This window comes from Pseudomyrmex gracilis, unplaced genomic scaffold (assembly GCF_002006095.1).
Source record: "Pseudomyrmex gracilis isolate BER0280 unplaced genomic scaffold, ASM200609v1 scaffold_284, whole genome shotgun sequence".
NCBI lineage: Eukaryota > Metazoa > Arthropoda > Insecta > Hymenoptera > Formicidae > Pseudomyrmex > Pseudomyrmex gracilis.
Genome location: NW_018020868.1, coordinates 57081 through 78604, shown reverse-complemented (window position 1 = coordinate 78604; position 21524 = coordinate 57081). Strand labels below are relative to the sequence as shown.

Here is a 21524-nt window from a genome sequence, read left to right as displayed (position 1 = left end):
GCTGTACGGCGGTCAAGCAGCAGAAGCCTCAACGGGGTCAAGGTCCCTCATAAGCGGGTTCCAGCAGCCAACCGCAAGGGGAAGGCAAACACAAGCGGCGCAAGCCGCGACAAGTGGCGGCGGTTGCAATCCGGCACCTCCCGGAGCAGAAACATCCGGTGACATATGCGGATATCATCCGCACTGCACGGGTTCCCCTTCAAAAGATGGGGATTACCGATACGCGTATTCGGCGCGATATCGGAGGAGGTATTTTGATTGAGATACCAGGCTCCGGGGGCCAATGAGAAGGCGGACCAGTTGGTAATCGCACTGGTCCTGGTTCTTCAGGGAAAGGTCACTGTTACTCGGCTGATTCGAAAGAGTGAGATCCGTCTTACTGGGCTCGATGAGTCTGTCGAAACAGCGGACGTGGTAGCGGTTCTGTCCTCTGGCGAGTTCGGCCCTTGCCAAGCTGAGGACATCAAACTGGGTCCCAGTAAACAAGGCCATGATCGGATGGGCGCTGTCTGGCTTCGCTGTCCGGCAGAAGTGGCGGATAAGATCGCGGAGAAGAGCCGGCTAAAGATGAAATGGTCGTCGGCTCGCGCCACTCTCCTTCCCGCCCGGCAGCTCCGATGTTATAAGTGCCTAGAGTTTGGGTACGTTTGGACAGCCTGCCGCAACGACGTCGACCACAGTAAGACGTGTTACCGTTGCGGTGAGGATGATCATGTCGCTCGCGACTGCAGGAGGAAGGCTCATTGTATTCTGTGTGCGTCCCGAAACCTAGCGCTCGGGCACAGAACGGAGCGGCCTGTCCTTCGAGAACAAAGAACCGCAATGGTGTGAAGAAACCCTCGGAGCGGAAGACCGCGGAAGCAATGGTTTTGCATGGAACGAATCCTCCAAATTAACTTTAATCACTGTGGTCCTGCGCAGGACTTGCTTCAGCAAGTGATGCGCAAAGAGCAGGTCGTGCTGGTCGCGATATCCGAGCTCTATTGAGAGCTCACAGAGAGAGCTCACCTCCGGATGGGCTAGCGACTTAGATAGATAGATAGATAGATAGATAGAAGCTTTATTTTTAAGGCGCTCTGAGAAGGTTCCCTCAAGCGCATAATGAAAACATGTGTACAACAGTTATTGACAATAGTAAAATAAAAATAACAACAATAAATAATCTCTTTCTATAAATATCGTAGGGTTCTCTGCAAATGTTCTTTAGTATACTGTTCCAAAAATCCACCGAGACACATCTAAAAAACCGCCTAAAGATCTCAGTTCTTAAGAGTGAGGAAATCAATGAGTCCGCAATTGTACGAGATTTCTCTGGAAGAAATGTTTAAATTCATAAGTTCTAAATAAAGTATTCCAGTATTTTATATAATGTAGTACCAACCAAGAACATTCTTCTGCTTTTGATCTTGAGCCATCGAAGTCTCTTGTAATAGGGAGTCATGTGTTCTAACCATTTTGCTTGGAAATGAATCGAATGCATCTGTTGTAGACTTTATATAAGCATAAGTCGTTTTCTTTCGTATTGTCAGTTAAAATCGTGCAGCAATAATCCAAAATTAGACATATAAGAAAAGCCACAAGTTTGGTCCGGAGCTGATGTGTAAACAGATTCTTGTACGTTTTTAAGCAGTGTAATGATGCATTAATTCGAGAGATTATACTGTCAACATGAGTATCTCAGGATAGCGTGCTAGATAGAGTGACGCCAAGATATGTAACAAACTTCTTATAAGAAATAACTGTGTCGTTTACGATAATTTTTAATATAGAAAGTAAGTCACGATGCCACATATAAATCTCGTTGAACCAATAAGCATAGAATTAGTTTTCTCCGTATTTAAAGTTAATCCATTTTGAGAGGTCCAGTCGAAAACACGCAGAATATCCTCGTTTATTTTGTCAATTGCCTCATTCAGAAAACACGGTTCAGTGTGCAAGTAAATCAATAGGTCGTCTGCATACAAACTGTATTTACAATACTGCAACAACTTTCAAAAATCCAAGACATATAGAGTATATAAGGTCCGAGAACAGATCCTTGTAGAACTCCTTTTGCCAACGGCATTTTCTCGGAAATAGTATTAGTAAATGTGTCGCGCACAGCCTGCGTTCTTCCGTAAAGGTAAGAGCAAATTCACCTAAGAGCAGAATTAGAAAAATTCATGTCACTAAACTTATTCGCCAGTAAGTAATATATTACATTGTCAAAAGCTTTGGAAGAATAGAAGAATACTGAGACAGTGATCTTTCTATCATCAGCCGCCTGTCTAACATCATCCAAGATTCTTATAAGAGCCGTCTGTGTAGAAAATTCCTTTCTATATGCATTTTGGAATAAATCTAATAATGCGTTGGTTTCTAAGTAATCCTTCATTTGTTCAGCAACAATATGCTCAAATATCTTGAACATGACGCAAGTAATAGAAATCGGTCTAAAGTGACTCATTTCGGTGGGCCATTTGATCTTAAAAACAGAACATACAATAAAAGACTTCTATACTGTCGGAAATACCCCATTTGTCAAGCTGTAATTGAAAATATGTGAGATAACTAAAATAATCCGCGGTGATGCCAATTTAATCAGATTCAAGGAAACCTCATCATCACCGATTGAATTTGAAGTGATGCGAGTCATAGCCTTTCTAATAACTGAGTTTTCAATATTGCCTCAATAAAATTTGGTATTGTCGTACGTGGGCTCACCTATAAAAAGCTCTCTTACGTTATCAACTTGACCAGCTCGCACCTGAGACAGAAAGTAGTTGTTAAAGTCATCCGCCGAGAATGGCCGTATACTTTTATTGATCTTCTTCGCTTTGATAAGGCCAAGCTGGCGAAGCTTCTTCCAAATGTCAGAAGGATTTCTAAGTCTCGAGAAGGTTGCTTGATAATAATTTTGTTTAGCTTTACGTATCAACTCTTGTACAGCATTCCTCACAGATTTGTAAGAAATATAAATTTGCCTCAGTCTTGTATCGCTTTCATCTTCTTCGAAGTCTATTCCTGTCTGCCATTTTTGCTCTAATGTCCGGAGTGACCATGATGCTGGTAATCGTTTTGGATGAATTGTTTTCAGCGGCGCGTGTTTGTCATAACACTAAGTCAAATATCCATTAAAAAGAGCAACTTTCTCATCAATATTATCCAAACAGAATATCCCAATCATGGCTAGTCAATTCGTTACGAAAGATATCAAGATCGGATTCACTATAGTCTCTTACAGTAATAGTTCTAGGGTAGCGTCGTCTGACAACTATATTGTATGTTACATCAATGAGATCATGCATAGAGAGGAAATCACGATCTCCTGATGGAACAAAAATATTTTGTCGCATTCATCCATCATACACAAATCAAGCCAAGTTAACGCTGTAGAGGTGTGATGTGTAGTGCTGTATGGAACTAAATACATCGCAGATATCAAGACAAAATTTTTTATGAGATCCGAGTCATATGTAACCTGAGTAAGATCAGCATTGAAGTCTCCGAAAATCAAGCAATGTCTATAAAAGATAGAAATGTCGAGAAACGTGTTGAAAAATTCCAATAAATAATCGCAATGCGGAGGTCTGTATGTCACTGCAAGCAAAAACTTTTCATTGATGGCAGTAATTTTTGCTAATATTCAGGCTTACGGCAATAAAAACTATTTGAAGTTGTTAAAACTTTTGCTCTTGCAAGGTATCAGCCAAGTAAAATGCAATGCCACTTCCGGCTTTACCAGTTCTATCATGTCTGAATAGTATATATTCAGACAATTCAATCATCCAATCTGGAATAAAAGGCTTTAACCAAGTTTCGGACAGGCAGATGATATAGTAAGGAGAGTTTGAGAAAAACAGCCTGAATTCATCCAGATGCGCCAGCAAAGATTGGCAGTTTACATGGCATATTAGAACAGATTGCTCATGCGAATTATTCATATTTAATATTTTTTATCTTGTCCTGCAGTTCCTCATTAATATCGAACAGTTCTTTCCATCAAGTGCTGAATGCTTAGCCTCGCTGTGCACCTTCTACAATTTCCACAGCTAGCAGCCTCATCCCTCGTAGGGCAATTTCTCAATTCATGGTCCTTCGCACAATGTTCACACAGTGTAGTGCTCTTACAAGTTTTAGCAATATGTTCAAAAGCTAGACACCTATAACATTGCAGCACTTGTACATAGTCCTCAAGAACACACAAAGAGAAATTTAAGTAAATATGTTGCTCCCGTTTTAATACAGTACGTATGATTGAATTAGACCCCTCACGGGGTGGCTGCGGTTACCTTGTCTTCTCAGGCCAGTCGCACTGTTTTGGAGGTCCTGGATCGGAGTCGTGGCTTTGTGCGTTGGGGTGAATTCACAGTGTTTAACTATTACTTCTCCCCCAGCCGCAGCAGAGAAGAACCGGAAGAATTCCTGGACTCACTCCGGAATAGTGTGCGGTGTATGGGCGGTAGAATCTACTTGGTCCTGGGGGACTTTAACTCATGGTCCAGTAGGGCTCACCCTCGACGAACGCGAGGAGTGAGGCAGTAGAGTTTTGGGCGGCGGAGACGGGAGTCCACACAGAGAGAACGGTTTCTTTAGATTTAACAAATTTTGTTAAATCTAAACAAATTATTTCATTAGAATAGTCCAAACAACCTTGAGTTTGAACTAAACATTTCAATTGTTTGAATTTCAAACAAAGTATTTTGTTAAGTTAAATAAATCTAAAACTTTAATAAAAAAATTTTTTTCGCGGGTTGCGCCCTCACACAACTTCGAGATTTTACTCAAAGTAATCTTTAGAGGCTCGATTCAGCTTGCCACCCAACCGATGAACTCCATTGAAAGAGACTGGATCTGAAAAAATCCTAAGGTGTTATAGCAGGATTCGAACTCGAGACGCCTCCGTCGTATTCACAGCCCCTGCACTCAGTCCGCAAGACTACTTGTTCCTTACTAAAATGTGATTATTTTTATCTACTACTATTCTCAAGCTATCCTATACGCATTTTATTTATTATTTCTTTAAATTATTATTTTATTAAAAATATTGCAGTGCGATATATCTGCAACAATGGATAAAAATATTTCTCTTATTATTAGTAATTATTTATTATTCTTATAATTTAAAGTACATTTTTACAACGCGAAATTTGTTGTCTCAAACAATGCTATATTTAAATCAAATATATTTTATGTTATATTTATGTTACAAAATAATTTTTTTCATTATATAATGCTTATTAAAACCAAATAAAATATTATTTTGTTGGAATAAGTGATTTCAAACATTTGTATTGTTTCCGTCAAATAATTTGACTTATTTTAACGTAACAATATAATTTTCGTTCAACAAAATTGTTGTTTGGTATAAAATTATGTCGTTTGAATGCAACAGATAGATAGATAGATATGTTTGGAGCGGGTGGGCTGTGCAAATCACTCCCTAGAATGTCACCTAAATCTGCGAAGATCTTCTGTGACTACCGCTCTAGAGCCCCGATTCAGTTCGCATCTCAATCGGTATACTGATCTCCCTAGGCATTCATTTCTGTCCTGGGGAGTTGCGCCCGAAACTAAAAAGACCGGCCAGAATCCGAAGATAAGGATTCGAACTCGGGACCTCTACTCACAGACCCGATGCCTGGGCTGCGAATCTCCAGACCGATTAATTATAGAAGGCCCGATTTATTTCGCCGATCAACTGATAAATTCGGTTGAAGGAGACCGATCCGGAAAAAATCCTTACCACCCTTCAGGTGAGCGGATTCGAACTCGGGACCTCCGGATTCGCAGCCCCTGCACTCAGGCTGCGAAACTACTGGGCCGGTCTTTGAATACAACAAATATGAGTCAAACAAATCGGATTATTAAATTTAAAGAAACCGTTCTCTCTGTGCGTGTTCTCAATGTAAGCCCCGTATGGACCTGCGTCCGCAGGGTTGCTCAATCGTTGACTTATTGTCGGCGTCGGCCGCGGCGACTCCGCTTGTTACTAAGTGGGAGGTCTGGGAAAGCGAGGAATCACTCTTAGACTAGAAGTACGTGGCGCTGACGGTTTACCGGCAGCACGGCGTCACCGACCGCAAATTGCCTCGCTTCCCTCGTTGGCGCAAAGAGGTGTGGAACCACGACCTTTTCGAGGCAGCGGTTCTGGGTGCGGCGTGGGGCAACCCTGCGGAGACAGGATGGTTAGCCAAAGAGGAGGTGGAGTGGATAATCCGCACAGCAGTAAACGCATGTGATCTGACTATGTTAAGGGTCGGGAAAGTGCATTGCCCGCCGACGGAGGTACACGAAGGTAACCGACGCAGGCACGCTCCGGAGGAAGTGGAGGCCGTTCGGCTGACAAGGAGAGGTCGCGACGTTGTACCAATCGATTTAGACAAAATTTATAGGATTTATAGATGACTATGTGAAATATTGCAGGGTAACGTAAGAAGACGCACTATTCAACCATTTGCGAGAAAATCGAATTTGAAAATTTCGAGTTACTTTATAAGGATATTAAATAAATCGTTTAATCGAAGAATGCGCGTAGCGTGGCGGTAGCGTACTAGGTTAGTAGTGTCGACGCTGCTGGTACGAGTCTCGATATACTTTTTTGTTTTTCAAAATTCTACAGTATAATCTAAATGTAAGTAATACGTTTTTTATTTATTTATTGCATGTTAAAAAAGTAACAGAAGGAATCCGCTCAAGGGAATAGTTTTTTATGGTTGGACGCCATTTGCAAAACTATGCATGTACACAATTAACACATGTACATGTTTAGTATATGTAACCTATCTTGTTACATATACGATTGCAGCGTAGTTATGCATACATTTATAAAAAGAAGTTTATTTACACCTAGGACAGTGAGTTGCAATTAGTAAAGATATTAGTAGAGGATTATTTCTAAAATAAAAAGATGCATCCTTGAGGAAACTTCATTACACGGAAAGTATGGTGAGTATATACATATATATACCCTTACGAAAAAAAACTACTGCCGATTACATATAAATAAAGTCAGTAATATAAATATTACTGACAATTACATAAGAATATTATTAGGTATTACAGGAATCACTGAGAATATTACTGGCAATTACACAGAATGCCAGTCATTTTTTCGTACCACTGCCGCAATATATTATTGCCAGTAGTTCTTTTTCGTAAGGGTACATACATATATACTAATTATACTCTTTGTGTAATGAAGTTTCCTCAAGGATGCATCTTTTTATTTTAGAAATAATCCTCTACTAATATCTCTACTAATCGCAACTCACCGTTCTAGGTAAATAAACTTCTTTTTCTGGAAACCTCTTCTTTGGTCTCACATTCTCGAATCCAACATGCCATAGCATGCAGATTCCCTCCCAAGTCCCAATGAACAGTCACAATCGGGATCACTTTTGTATATGTCACGCGAAGTTCGATCTCCTTACTCTTACTTCGTGCTCGGAACGCACCCTCAGTAACCACGCAGCAGCAAGTGGAAGGAATACGCACCAAACAAACAGCCCTGTACGTGTGCGCTCGGCTCTTCGGCCAACATCGAGCAGTAGAAGGAGACGGACATACATAACCGCTCTATTTCTTTTCCCATAGCTATAGCTATAGCTAATACTATCACAAAAAAAGGAGTACAGAGGCTCTATAGTATATGTTCCAGGCCTGGGGAACTAGTGGCCCGCGGGCCACACGGTCTCTATTCCCCTTCTACTGAGCTACTCCCACCACATTCACTTGATTCTCCGTCTGCACTGCGTAATGACTAATTTCCAGTGTAGCCACAGTATTTGACAAGCCAACGTCCTACGTCTTACGTTCTACGTCTTGCGTGTCGTGATTACGAGTTTTGCGAACGTTATAAATAATAATAATTTTCATTTGTAGTTTCTTTTATTATTATTAATTTTTATTTTAGCATTATTTAATTCTTCTTTCAAAAGACTTTTTATCGAACAGTATCAAACTTTCCTTTGTCTTCTAGTCTTCTTCTTTCTAATAAACACTATACAAACTTTCAATGTGCTTTATTTTATTAATATTTTTTTCTTTCTATCTTTTATTATTATTTTAATTCTTTCTATTCCTGCATCATGGCAACAAGAAAGATTCCTAAAATAAATCGTCAGTTTAAAAGAGAATGGGAGACAGATTTTCTTTTTATTCAGTCCGATGGACAGCCTTTATGTTTAGTTTGTCACAAAAAACTTTCAATTATAAAGAAAGTTAACATTTCGCGACATTATTATACGCATCATGCAAAAATGTACGAATCGTACTCTGCACAATGTCGAGAAGAATTAGTGCAGAAGTTGAAAATAAAATTTGAAAATAAAACACGTAGTAATTCCTCTGCCTCTGCTTCTACCTTAACATATCAAAAACAGTCTTGCAACTTCGTATTCTGTGGCATTAGAGAATGCACGTGCAAAAAAAAAGCTTTTCGGATGGTGAACTAATTAAAAAATGTGCCATTGAAATGGCTAAAGCTTTTGGAAACAAAAATGCTGTAGAAAGATTTGAAAATGTGTCGCTATCACGACACACTATTTCTACACGTGTGACTGAAATTAATAAACATATAGAAGAAAAATTGAAAACATTATTACAAAATTGTCGATATTTTAAGCTTTGTTTAGATGAAAGTGCGGATATTACTGACGTAAGTCAATTGTTAATTTTCGTGCGGCTGATAAATGATGATTTTTCGATTAATGAAGAACTTTTAGCACTAGTTCCATTACACTCGACCACAAAAGGAATAGATATCTATAACGCGGTTTCTCAACAGATGAATAAATACGGTGGATTTGACAAGTGTACTGCCATTGTTACAGATGGTGCAAAATCAATGCTAGAACAAATAAATGGGTTCAAAGGTCAATTACGGAAAAATGGAATTAATTGTATAATATTTTATTGTATCATTCACCAAGAAGCATTATGTGAAAAGATTTTGCTTCTCAGATCGACTATGAATGTTGTGACAAAAGTTATTAATTTGATTAGAGGCGGAAACAGAGCACTCTCTCACCGAAAATTCCGAAGTTTCTTAAAAGATATTAATACTATATATAAAGATTTGTTGTTGCATAACGACATACGTTGGCTGAGTGCTGGAAAAAGTTTACAACGAGTTTTTGCTCTACGGAACGCAATTCCAGAATTTTTGAAAAATGAAATTAAAGAAAATACTGAAAATATTGAAGAAAACTTTAAGGATGTCAAATTTTTAAGCGACTTGGCCTTTTCAACAGATATTACGCAGCATCTTAACATTTTTAATTTAAAATTACAAAAACAAGATCAAACAGTATCTGAATTAGTTGGCCATATCAACGGTTTTCAAAATGAAATAAAATTATTTATTATAGAATTAGAAAAAATCAAATTACATCATTTTCCCTCATGCTACAGAATTGCAGAACAATATTTAAATTCAGATTTTGTTCAATATGTATCAGCACTAGTGCAAATTCAAAAAGAATTTGAAAGAAGATTTAAAGATTTCGACGTATTGAAAAAAGACATGGTTATTTTCAATAACGCTATGAGGTGTAAAATTGAGGAGCAGGAAATTGTATACCGTTTAGAGTTGTGCAATATGCAAGCAGATCCTTTTTTACTTAATAGAAGTGAATATGGTCTCAAATTTTTTAAATTATTATCTCCAGAAAAATATCCCAAAGTAGTGGATTTGGGTTTGAGAATTTCTTCAATGTTTGGTTCAACGTACAAATGCGAAAGCAGTTTTTCTCTTATGAATATTATTAAATCTAAATATCGTTCCTCATTGACTGATAATTCACTGTCTTCTTTATTAAGAATAGCAACTAGTAAAATTTCAGTTGATATTCCTTCGCTTGTCAACAAAATGACACGGCCACAATGTTCGCATTAAATATGTTTGAATACATTTATTCTTTGTTAAAATAAAAAATTCAATTTAAGTTTTACAGTCAGTAAATCCACAGTTAAAGTCGGTGATCCGAAGTCCGCGATCGTAAGAATGCACATATAGATATATATATGTGAAGCAGTTAACCATACTAATAGTAAGGCAAGGGAGACCGTAGCCTAATGGTAGGGAAACGCTAGACTAATGGTGGGAGTAGTGCAGCGACGGTGGAGATGTTCTCCAGGCCTGCTCTATACAAAGATCGAAAGGAAATTGAAAGGCCAATAAGAGCCTAAAACACGGATGTCAGTGTGTGAAAACAAGGATTTATTATCAGTGATTAATAACGTTTCGATCCAGGCTTTGGATTATTCTCAGATAAAACACCTGAATGAATCAAAAAGATACACAATAAATCATTAAATAGATACAAAATTCACTACAAAAAATCAACTACAAATTAATGAGAACTCACAAATTTGAAAAGTCAAAAGACTTATCCACATCCTCGCGGTCAAAGCAATAAAATAAATAAAAAATAAAACTTAAACAAGTGACAGTTGGACTATTACGCTGAGATATGGAAAGTCAAATGATCACAAACAATAAAGCAACAAAGATAGATCAGTAAGAAAACAGACAAACAGAGTCATCTATGTGGAAATAATTGAGAAACATTAATACAGACAAACGACTATAACTTCTTAAATCTGTCGATAAGTGGCAGATAAGTATTGTCAAGAGAGTCAGTGTCACTCTGTAGATTAAGACCTAATGGTTGTTTTTTGATAAAAATCATCTCTGAAATCAAACGTTTGTTGTAAGAACGTTCCTCGTCTAAAACTGTAATGTTACTCCAGACAAAATTATGATTGCATTCGAGACGGTGGTCAGTGATGACAGAATGTTGAGTAGAATTCCGGCGAATGTGGCTTTCATGCTCAGTAATCCGTGAACGTAATAATCTTTTTGTTTGACCTACATATGAGGCCCGACAATCATTGCATTTAATATACAACATCGGACCTTGAGGATGTTGATAGTGGATCTTTATGTACTTTGATAAATTTTGAAAGATAATTAAAATTAACAAAAGCCAATTTCGCGTTTGCTTTTGATTTAACAAAATTAGCCAAATTCGTCGTAATCGAGCGCACAAAAGAAACAGTGAAAAAAGTTTCCTGCTCAGTTTGACCGTCCAAAATGCGTTTCATAAATCTCTTTCTCCCAACGGAACCGTTAATCAGACTTCTCAAACGTTCACGACACACATAAAAAATAATACTATCAGTCTCGCAGAAGCATGCCTAGTTGCTAGCCTGTTTCTCGTGCATGACTCGTATGTTCCTTCTCTCTTCCTTCTCTCTTTTTCTCTCTCATACTTACATGAGCTGCGTTCCGATCTTTACTGCCGGTACTAGAAATCTATAGCACATGTGACGTGAAGTATAGATTTTTGGTACTGTCAGTTGAATACAAAAGAAATGATATCAATAAGTTATGCCAAGTAAAATCTTTTATACATGGTTACAAAAATATATAAAATATATAAAACTTTGTAAGTTCATACGTTGTAAAATAGAAAATATTCTAAATCAATAAAAAATTTCAAATATTGTATGACCACTGCACTTTTTATATAAAGCACTCATTGATGTAANAAAAGACTTCGCCTTGCGTGGAAAATCTTAAACTATGTCGAATCATACATATAGATTTGAATTTTTAATTTAAACTTCGCTTATCGGTTTAGAATTCTGTTGTTTGTGTCACGTTGGCAGCACTGTTACGGACACCCATGCCAAGCTTCTGCTTATCAGCTGTTCATTTACCTTTATGACAGTGATTTCTTTACATCAAGTTTTTACGTCGCGGCGATTTTTACAAAGGATTCAAAACTTCAACAACGTTCTTGCATTAAATTTTGCTATAAAAATGAAATTAAGTGTTCCGATACATTAAAAATGTTACAAAAGTGTTATGGTGACGATACTCTATCGAAAACACAGGTGTACCAGTGGTATGAACGCTTTTTAGACGTCTAATGGAGTTTTTGTTCTGTGTGGGTATTTCTGCACAACATCTTGCAAAAGCGGCTCTTAAGACTTTATTTCGTATTTTCTTATTAGAATTCAGAGCCTTAAGTTTCTTTACATATATATTATGGTTTTAAGTTGATATAAATTAAAGAATTTTTTATTTTGATGGTAATATATTAACAATAACGGACCACTTTCCGATCAACTTGAGCTTCACGTATGTTATCAAGAACATTGTCCTGAGTAACATGCAAAAAATTTTAGCCGTCGTTCGTTGTTTGTTAAAAAGTTATTAATAGTGATAATAACAGGTCAACCTCCGATCTACTTGAGCTTTACATATGTTGTCAAGGACATTGTCCTGAGTAACATGCAAAAGGTTTTAGCCGTCGCTCATTGTTTCTAAAAAAGTTCCAAACAAAAAAAGTTTCATAAATAAAGTTTTTTTCGACATTATGGACATTTTTTTCACGTTGTAAGCGTGTAGGCCTCCCTTGCACTCCCCTGAGCTTATCATGTTTTGCGTACATATTACCTTCTGTTTATGATGTTTTAGTTTTGAATATTCTTTATTTTTTCTCGAGGGGGGAGCAGAGGGAGGGGCGTAGCCCCCCGCCTGCCTACACACTTACAACATGAAGAAGATATACATAATGTCAAAAAAAATTTATTTATGAAACTTTTTTTGTCATAACTTTTTTATAAACAACGAGCGACGGCTAAAAGTTTTTGCATATGTTACTCAGTACAATGTCCTTGACAACATATATAAAGCTCAAGTTGATCGGAAGGTGGTCCGTTATTGTCAATATTTACCCTAAATCAAACTCGGACATAAGTGCCTTCGTTTGTATTTGAAACCGTTATGCGGATTCTAATGTTTCTTCCAAAGATGCACAGTCTCTGTTACTCATATATTTTATTACTTTTTGTTTTCTAATATTATATATTTTGTTAAATCGGCTAGTCCAACTATCGCTGGCAGAGAAAGAGAAGTATTTATTGATAAACGGAAACGCTATCGCCATCGCCCACTGTTGCAAAATTCTCGTAGTTATCTGAAATCCGATGTTACATATAAGTTCTAGGTTTGGAATCCTTCTTATATAAACATATTGTGTAACATATATCTGCTCAAGACATTCTCTTGCTTCTTGAAAGTGTTCGAATATCTTCTGTTTCTATGTATTTCCATTTATCAACTGATGTTTTTCCTTGTTTCACGTCATTTTTCCACATACGTAACATTCTGTGATTTTTTAATTTATAGCAACCTTTCTTTTATAAATTTTTTATGTTCTATTTTGGATGCATTTTGGCTAATGCAATAGTCTTTTTCTTATAAGTTAACGAAATATACTTATAATCGCAAAAGAGATGAAATTCTGGCTCGTATGCTGGACTTACTCGAGGTATACACTATACAGGTATAAAATATCACATTGTTATACAACTTCATTGATTTGAACAATAACCCGATTCACAAATAGAAATATGTGAAAATAGCAAAATTTTAAAACGTATCTCCGTGTAGTCTTCTACATTCATAACATCAGTCTCTTCCTGCAGTATTAAATCTTCATCAAAAATAATTGTGCTCTCTTGCAACATACGTATGTACTATCTCTTTAAAGATTTCTTCGCCCATAGCGATAGAAGCAGCCGAGACTTCTTTTGGCGGTGTGTCCGTTAGTAAATTTTCTGNTTTTAGCAAACTCTTGCAATAAATAGCGTTGGTTAAATTGTTTCTTATTAATTCTTCATCGTTCTGTAGGCTTGCTGATTCCGAGCTTGACTCCGAGCTCGAAATATTGTGTTCCGTACTAGTACTACACGATGCACTACACGATGTTCTAAACGCTAGTTCTTGTTCGAATGCGATTAGATCTAACGATCTTCAATTCATTAAACCGATAATAACTCACATAACGAGTCTCACATAAAGAAAACAAGTTCTTAGATAACACTTGTATATAATTTCACAATACAGATGCTTTTACCAAGAAAGGATATTCAAGATAGTCGACAATCGTTGCGGCAAAAATAACAATCTCGGAGTAAACAATAATTCAAAATGTATTTAGTGCGTAGCGTATAAATTTCAATTTTAATGGTTATTGTATAACATGTTTATAAATTGAAATTACACGATATAACGCATTAGAAATAAATAAATGTCATAATTCTGAAATATAATTAATGTTATAAAACAAACACTAATTGTTTAAGTAAAATATAAAAAATACATATCAGTAAAAATGTATAATATGTGACAATATAACTTACAAAACAAAACAAAATTTCGATCAAAAAGGATTCGAACCGGCACTACGCAGCGTGGTAGCCGCGTGCCTTACGCGCTAAGCCACGCCGTTCAGCTGCCAACCTATCCTAACTTTACGCTACATAAGGTACACGCAAAACTTTAAATGCGTTTTTCTCACGAATGCTTGAGAAGCGCGTCGTAATATTTTACGACGAATTAGTAGGAGAGTCGATCTACAATATATATAAATTTCAGTTGAATCAGGGACAATGTCTAGTGCTTCCCTTGTAAGTATTTTCTTGTAATTTTTCTTAAAACTAAAACAGAACCGCTTTAATAATTTATTTTTTCTATTTTTCGGATTTTCTCTGTCTTCTGGACCAACGCTTGGCCCCGGAGTTGCCATGGATTACAAGATTAAGTTAGACTTTTAGCCCGGAGAAAGGGTGCAGGGAGAGGGGCGGAGCCTCTTTCCTCCCCACACGTGTATGATAATGTGTGAGCAAACAAAATATTTATTTATGAAAAGTACACGATATCAGAAAATGTATTGTGTCCAATCTTACCGTGTCGAATCGTAGTGTCGAATACTCTCGTGTCGATATCAATAATCTGGTGTCGAATAATCTAGTGTCGAATAATCTCGTGTCGAATAATTTTGTGTCCAATAACTCTGTGTCCAATAATTTTGTGTCGAATTGAATGGTGTCGAATCGTACTGTGGTCAATAGAGTATCACTCGGACGCAGTGTTCACAGTTTTAGCTTCCTTACAGCATGCTAAAGAGATAGAGGGAATGCGCACAACAGTAGCGAGTTCTAATTGCATAAACTCGCTGCTGTTGTGCGCATCCCTTCCATTGCTTTAGCATGCTCTAAGGAAGCCAAAACTGTGAACACTGCTCGGACGTGCTGCCAGTGTGAAGCCACTGCGCCACGAGGAACATTGTCGGAGTGATTGGTATCGAGAGCGATGCCGGCGCGAAACCATCACGCCGCGATAGACTGCTCCGCACCTACTACGGTCGGAGGTCTGCCGAAGATTGACTTTTCAGCAAAATTTGTTTATCCGTTTTTTGAATTAATTTTTTACTTCATAAATTAAAGGATATTTTGTAGTTACTGCGTTCCAAGGTTCAAAACAGTTTACTTTACAAAAAGTTATATCGGTACTGTCAGAGGTGTTGCCAGCTCGAAATTACCACGTCGACGCAAAGCACTACCGTCTATCGTGCCTCTTGATGATTTTGTCTTTCCGTTTTTCTTTTTTTTTTTTCAACGTGCTTGTATATATATGACATCTGTTAGCAAGCATACGAACATGCGCACATTTTGATCTAACGACGGCCATGACAATGACGTTTCTGAAACGTGAATTTCTCACTTTGAAACTTTATTGTCGCATATCTCCGATCAGAAGCCATAAACAAAAACACGCAAGAATACTTTTTTTTACCGTTTTGTTCTGAAGTAATTGAAACTAAAACGAAATTGATCGGTTCAGTCGTTTTTAAGATATTGCCTCGTGAAAATCTCACTTCTCAAGCGCATAAATTTTACGTATAAGAGGCACTACCGTGTCTCTTAATTTTATCAGTTTAAGGTATATGACAATTTTAACAGTATTATGAATTATATATGTACTTCATAGGGTGCATTCCGATATTCACTGCCAGTACTGACAATGTGACGTCATAAAACAGTGCTGTTTCTATGTTCCGCAATTACTTGTACTGTTTCTTCCATCGTATAACGGAACGATTTTATAGTATCTTTTGAAGTGTACAAACATAACCAAAAATCAATCAGTGAACACGTAAGAATAGACGCCGCCATCTTTCTACTGCGACTGCCTTACCTCTCCAACCGCAGTGATGAAAGCAGGAAGTGACGACAAAATCCGTGACGTCATATGCTCGCAAACGTGCTTCGACAGCTTACTGCTATGTATTTTGGAACGGTACTTGTGACGCTGCCAGTACTGGCAGTAAATATCGGAATGCACCCATAATACAGCGCTTTTAACATCTGCGCGAACATGCATAGTATTATTATCCAACAAGCTAACCTCAACATTCTCTTTGCATTTTTGTGTCACACACATTCTTGCTTATTATTTATTGATAATACTTTATGTTAATGCATAATGTTAATGTATTTTACATTAATAAATACATAAATAAGTAAATACTAAAAAGCCCAGATAACCAAGACTGAGTGAGCATATTTTGCAAAATCTGCAATAACACATTATGCCAGTACAATGTAGCCAGCATTCAAACATTATTTTAACTAATGTCGACAGAAAAACAGAAAAAAAAGAAAATATAAATGTGTCATGCCGTAATGCAAATATTATTGCATCAATCAAGCAGAACTTGCTCAAAAAATGTAGCAGATTTGAAGCATAACGTGCTATTGTCATTTCATTCTTCATTTATTTCTATATTTTTGCTGTGTTGTTTTCTTTACATATTGTGCCTACATAATTCACTCACTATGATGACACAGCTGAGTGGAATCTGCTGCAAAGTGCTGATTAAATCTGCGTGCATACTGCTAGCATACTGCTATCATTTGGCTATCGGGGAGTGTTATTGGAAGAAAGAAAATGTAATTTAGGATTTGTGTACGAGTAGTATATCTATATACTCATTATTTATCTCTACATGGCTATGTATCCACTCTTATGAGATATATAGAAAAAACCCAGATAGCCATCTGAGTGCAAGTTGTTGGCAACTTGCCACAAATATTACTCGTATGTTTTCAGCAATGTAACAAAAGGGTGTATCTTCTTTTCAGTATGTTCTTGCCAGCAACAGTTTTCAAAATATAATAACAGCAGTTCTCAACAACTCATCGCAATAAACTTATATTATTTTTCTCAACTTATGAATAAAAATTATTGCTCATATATTGCTCACATATTGCTGACTCACATGTCATAAACATTGGCTACAACAATTGATTGATAATGAAACTCAACATATTGATACTGAATTGACAAAAACATTTTCGTTGCATTAAATAAAAACAACACAACAGCAATTGGCGAGCATCTTAATCTATACAATGATTTGCTTTATATTGAGTTTTCACATTTGGCTATCTGGGAATACAAAGGTTTTTTCAAGTTTTTGGTAATAGTGCAGATTAGGGGAGCCACCTCCGATTTCAATAATTTTTACATATGTTGTCAAGGTCATTGCCCCGAGTAATAGTGTGAAGATTTTAGGCGGAGGTCATTGTTTTTTAAAAAGTTACAAAAGGAAGAAGTTTTATGAATAAATTCTTCTTTTTCGGTCCCACGTACATTTCGTTTGCGTTTGAAGCGCGTAGGCAGGGGAGGCGCAGCCCCCTGCACCCCCCCTTAAATCTAACCTAACCTAACCTTCAAAAGGGGCTTTGCTTCTCCCCCTGCTCCCCTCTCGAAAATCAAGTACCCACTTTTCGCAAGAAGCTTGAATTGAGCTTTGAAGCTTTGTACTTGATTTTCGAAGGAGGAGCACGGGGAGGGGCAAAGCCCCTTTTAGAGGTTAGGTTAGGTTAGGGTTTAAGGGGGTGCAGGGGAGGCTGCGCCTCCCATGCCTACGCGCTTCAAACGCGAACGAAATGTACGTAGGATCAAAATCTTATGTTTGTTTTATTTAATTATTTATATTTTCGTTTATCGGATATGTAACAGACATTATTTCAAAAAAAGCGTCCAATCGTTCATCAAAATCAAATGATTTTTTAAATACGAATTCTGCCAAGTAATGCTCGAAATGACATTCTTTGCATATAAACAAACGCTAACATGTGCACACATACTGACAAACACACGTACAAACGCAGAACACATATTCATACATAGGGTGTCGAGAAATTGCATATTGTTCAATAGACTTCTTTTCTTTATAACTCTTTAAAAAACGACGACCCCCGTCTAAAACCTTCAGATTATTACTCGGGACAATGACCTTGACAACATATGTAAAAATTATTGAAATCGGAGATGGCTCCCCTAATCTGCAATCTATTACCAAGTGTTTTAAGATATAAAGTATAAAGATTGTGTATTTGTAATTTTTTATAGTAAAAAATAAAGTTTTTATTAGTATAGTATTATTAGTATAGTATTTATTAGTATAGTATTATTTGTCTTTAACATTGTAAATACTATTTGATAAATTAAGTTTGTGATAAGTGCGGCTCATATATCGGAGTTTCCCTATATCGGAAATGATCACTGATGATTAACTTGTTATGTTACTCACCGGTCCACTGATATCATGCAGAGATTGAGGATGCTGGCGGTGCAGCTGAGAACATCGAAGCTGACCCAGAGATCGCACATGAGCGAGCCAAAAGGCCAAGTGCCTGATATTTGGTAAACTAACGCTGTCGGCATTACCAGAATTGACACGCAGAGATCGCTCATTGCCAGGCTGACCAGCAAATAGTTGCACGGCTTCCGTAGCTTCCTCACAAGTGCCACCGCTATGCATACCAGAATGTTGCCGATCACCGTACAGATGATGATGCTGCCGAGCACCAGGATGAGGATAATTGCCTAACGTAGTAAACACGTTGCTACAGGACTACCGTATATGATAAGCCGTACTGCGACACAAACATGAGATCCTCTTAACATATTGATGACGTCACACCTATGGAATTTTGGTGTTCTATAAGTCGTACGAGATAGGAGTAAAGTGGGAGAGAAAAAACAGAGAAAAAAGAGAAAAAAAAAACAAATATAAAATACATCAAATTTTGTTATTTACATATAACAAATCAAAATGGTAAATATTGACAATAACGGACCACTTTCTGATCAACTTGAGCTTTATATATGTTGTCAAGGACATTGTACTGAGTAACATATGCAAAAACTTTTAGCCGTCGCTCGTTGTTTATAAAAAAGTTATGACAAAAAAAGTTTCATAAATAAATTTTTTTTGACATTATGTATATCTTCTTCATGTTGTAAGTGTGTAGGCAGGCGGGGGGCTACGCCCCTCCCTCTGCTCCCCCCTCGAGAAAAAATAAAGAATATTCAAAACTAAAACATCATAAACAGAAGGTAATATGTACGCAAAACATGATAAGCTCAGGGGAGTGCAAGGGAGGCCTACACGCTTACAACGTGAAAAAAATGTCCATAATGTCGAAAAAAACTTTATTTATGAAACTTTTTTTGTTTGGAACTTTTTTAGAAACAATGAGCGACGGCTAAAACCTTTTGCATGTTACTCAGGACAATGTCCTTGACAACATATGTAAAGCTCAAGTAGATCGGAGGTTGACCTGTTATTATCACTATTAATAACTTTTTAACAAACAACGAACGACGGCTAAAATTTTTTGCATGTTACTCAGGACAATGTTCTTGATAACATACGTGAAGCTCAAGTTGATCGGAAAGTGGTCCGTTATTGTTAATATATTACCATCAAAATAAAAAATTCTTTAATTTATATCAACTTAAAACCATAATATATATGTAAAGAAACTTAAGGCTCTGAATTCTAATAAGAAAATACGAAATAAAGTCTTAAGAGCCGCTTTTGCAAGATGTTGTGCAGAAATACCCACACAGAACAAAAACTCCATTAGACGTCTATTAGACGTCGACAGCTCCATGCGACATCTAATAGATGTCTAATGGATGTCTGGATAGATGGATGTCTAAGTGGATATATAGTATATATATACAGGGTGTCCCAGAATTGGTTTAACATCTCTCGTAGACAGGTAGAAGGAATAAAACTGAGGTGAAAAGTCCTATACCCTTTTGCTAGATTCGCAATAGTTACCGAGATTTTAATTAACAAANATCCGCGAATAAGCGTGCATCGGGCTGTCTTACNCGCGTAGGACANCCCGGCGCGCTTCACACAATTACATTTTAATATGTATATGTTATAGTATATGCTGTTATATTAGCTCCTCCNATATGTCGCTATGGGTAACACCGTTAGCGCGCGAAGCGCGGCGGGCAGTCTTATGCGCGTAAGACAGCCCGATGCATGCTTATTCGAGGATCTTTGTTAATTAAAATCTCAGTAACTATTGCGAATCTAGCAAAATGGTATAGGACTTTTCGACTCAGTTTTATTCCTTCTTCCTGCCTACGAGAGATGTTAAACCAATTCTGGGACACCCTGTATATGTATACACATATGTATATATATATATTTACGTGTAAATTATTATACGTGAGTTTTAGAATTGAAATTACAATTCTTAAATTCATATAGGATGCTACATATTGCGAAAAATTAGTTAAAGGGGTATTCGGGGTCTATCATATACAGGAAGATTTTGATAGTAATACTTTTTCTAGAGATACGAGTTGCGCATGTACTTGGCGTCTTTTTTTACCTTTTTTGAAAAGGTATTTTGTTCGGATATCACACATTTTTGTAGAATATAGTTTTGACAAACACTTTTTTTACTGCATTATATATAACTTAATTGTTTGCGTCTTATTCTTAACCCTCAACGGACGAACATAGGTCGTTTTCGTCTGGAGCAAAATTACTTTCTGAAAAAAATAAGTTTCTTGTTGTCATATTTGGTAAAAATTATGAATTAAAACATTTTTTTTACCAAATTTAATGATGATGTCTTATACTAGACAGTTTAAAGAGTATATACACATTGTTTCAGATTTTTTTAGAAATATTTAATATTTTTAAAAAGCCCAAGACGAAAACGACCCATGTCCGGCAAATTAAGGTGCCGAAAAACACGCCGTCCGTTGAGGGTTAATTATTCTTTTTATATATTTATATATACAGGGTGTCCTAGAATTGGTTTAACATCTCTCGTAGGCAGGTAGAAGGAATAAAAATGAGTCGAAAGTCCTATACCATTTTGCTAGATTCGCAATAGTTACTGAGATTTTAATTAACAAAGATCCGCGAATAAGCATGCATCGGGCTGTCTTACGCGCGTAAGACTACCCGCCGCGCTTCGCGCGCTAACGGTGTTACCCATAGCGACATATGAGAGGAGCTAATATCGTCACTCCCTACGTATAATTACATAAGTGTCACATATGGGATTTTCAGTTTATTGCATAGTGACACTCAGAAAGTCATGTTCTTTGTGGTCACCAAGTATTAAAAAACAATATTCATAACTAAGGTAAAAATTTAAAACTGAAAAATCCCTTAACTAGGGAAACTATATGAAGCTTCAAACTTTTAAACTGCTCTCCTCTAAAATTTGCGTTTTGGAGTTACGAGATTATACGTAGGGAGTGACGATATAACAGCATATACTATAACATATACATATTAAAATGTAATTGTGTGAAGCGCGCCGGGCTGTCCTACGCGCGTAAGACAGCC

The 21524-nt window shown here is 37.0% G+C and overlaps 1 protein-coding gene across 3 annotated transcripts in view; it reads right to left on the bottom strand.

Moving 5' to 3' along the window:
* The window catches only part of LOC109859757 (5-hydroxytryptamine receptor 1), a 94161-nt gene that overhangs the window by 56010 nt on the left and 16627 nt on the right, over positions 1-21524 (bottom strand). The window contains exon 2 of one of the 3 annotated variants that reach the window (XM_020438297.1): positions 18441-18786. The exons of 1 other annotated variant lie outside the window; for it this stretch is intronic. In XM_020438297.1, coding sequence (XP_020293886.1) covers positions 18441-18604 — 164 coding nt within the window. In that variant the 5' untranslated portion in view covers positions 18605-18786. The remainder of the gene's footprint in view (positions 1-18440; positions 18787-21524) is intronic. One more of the 3 variants, XM_020438298.1, reaches the window with a different exon arrangement.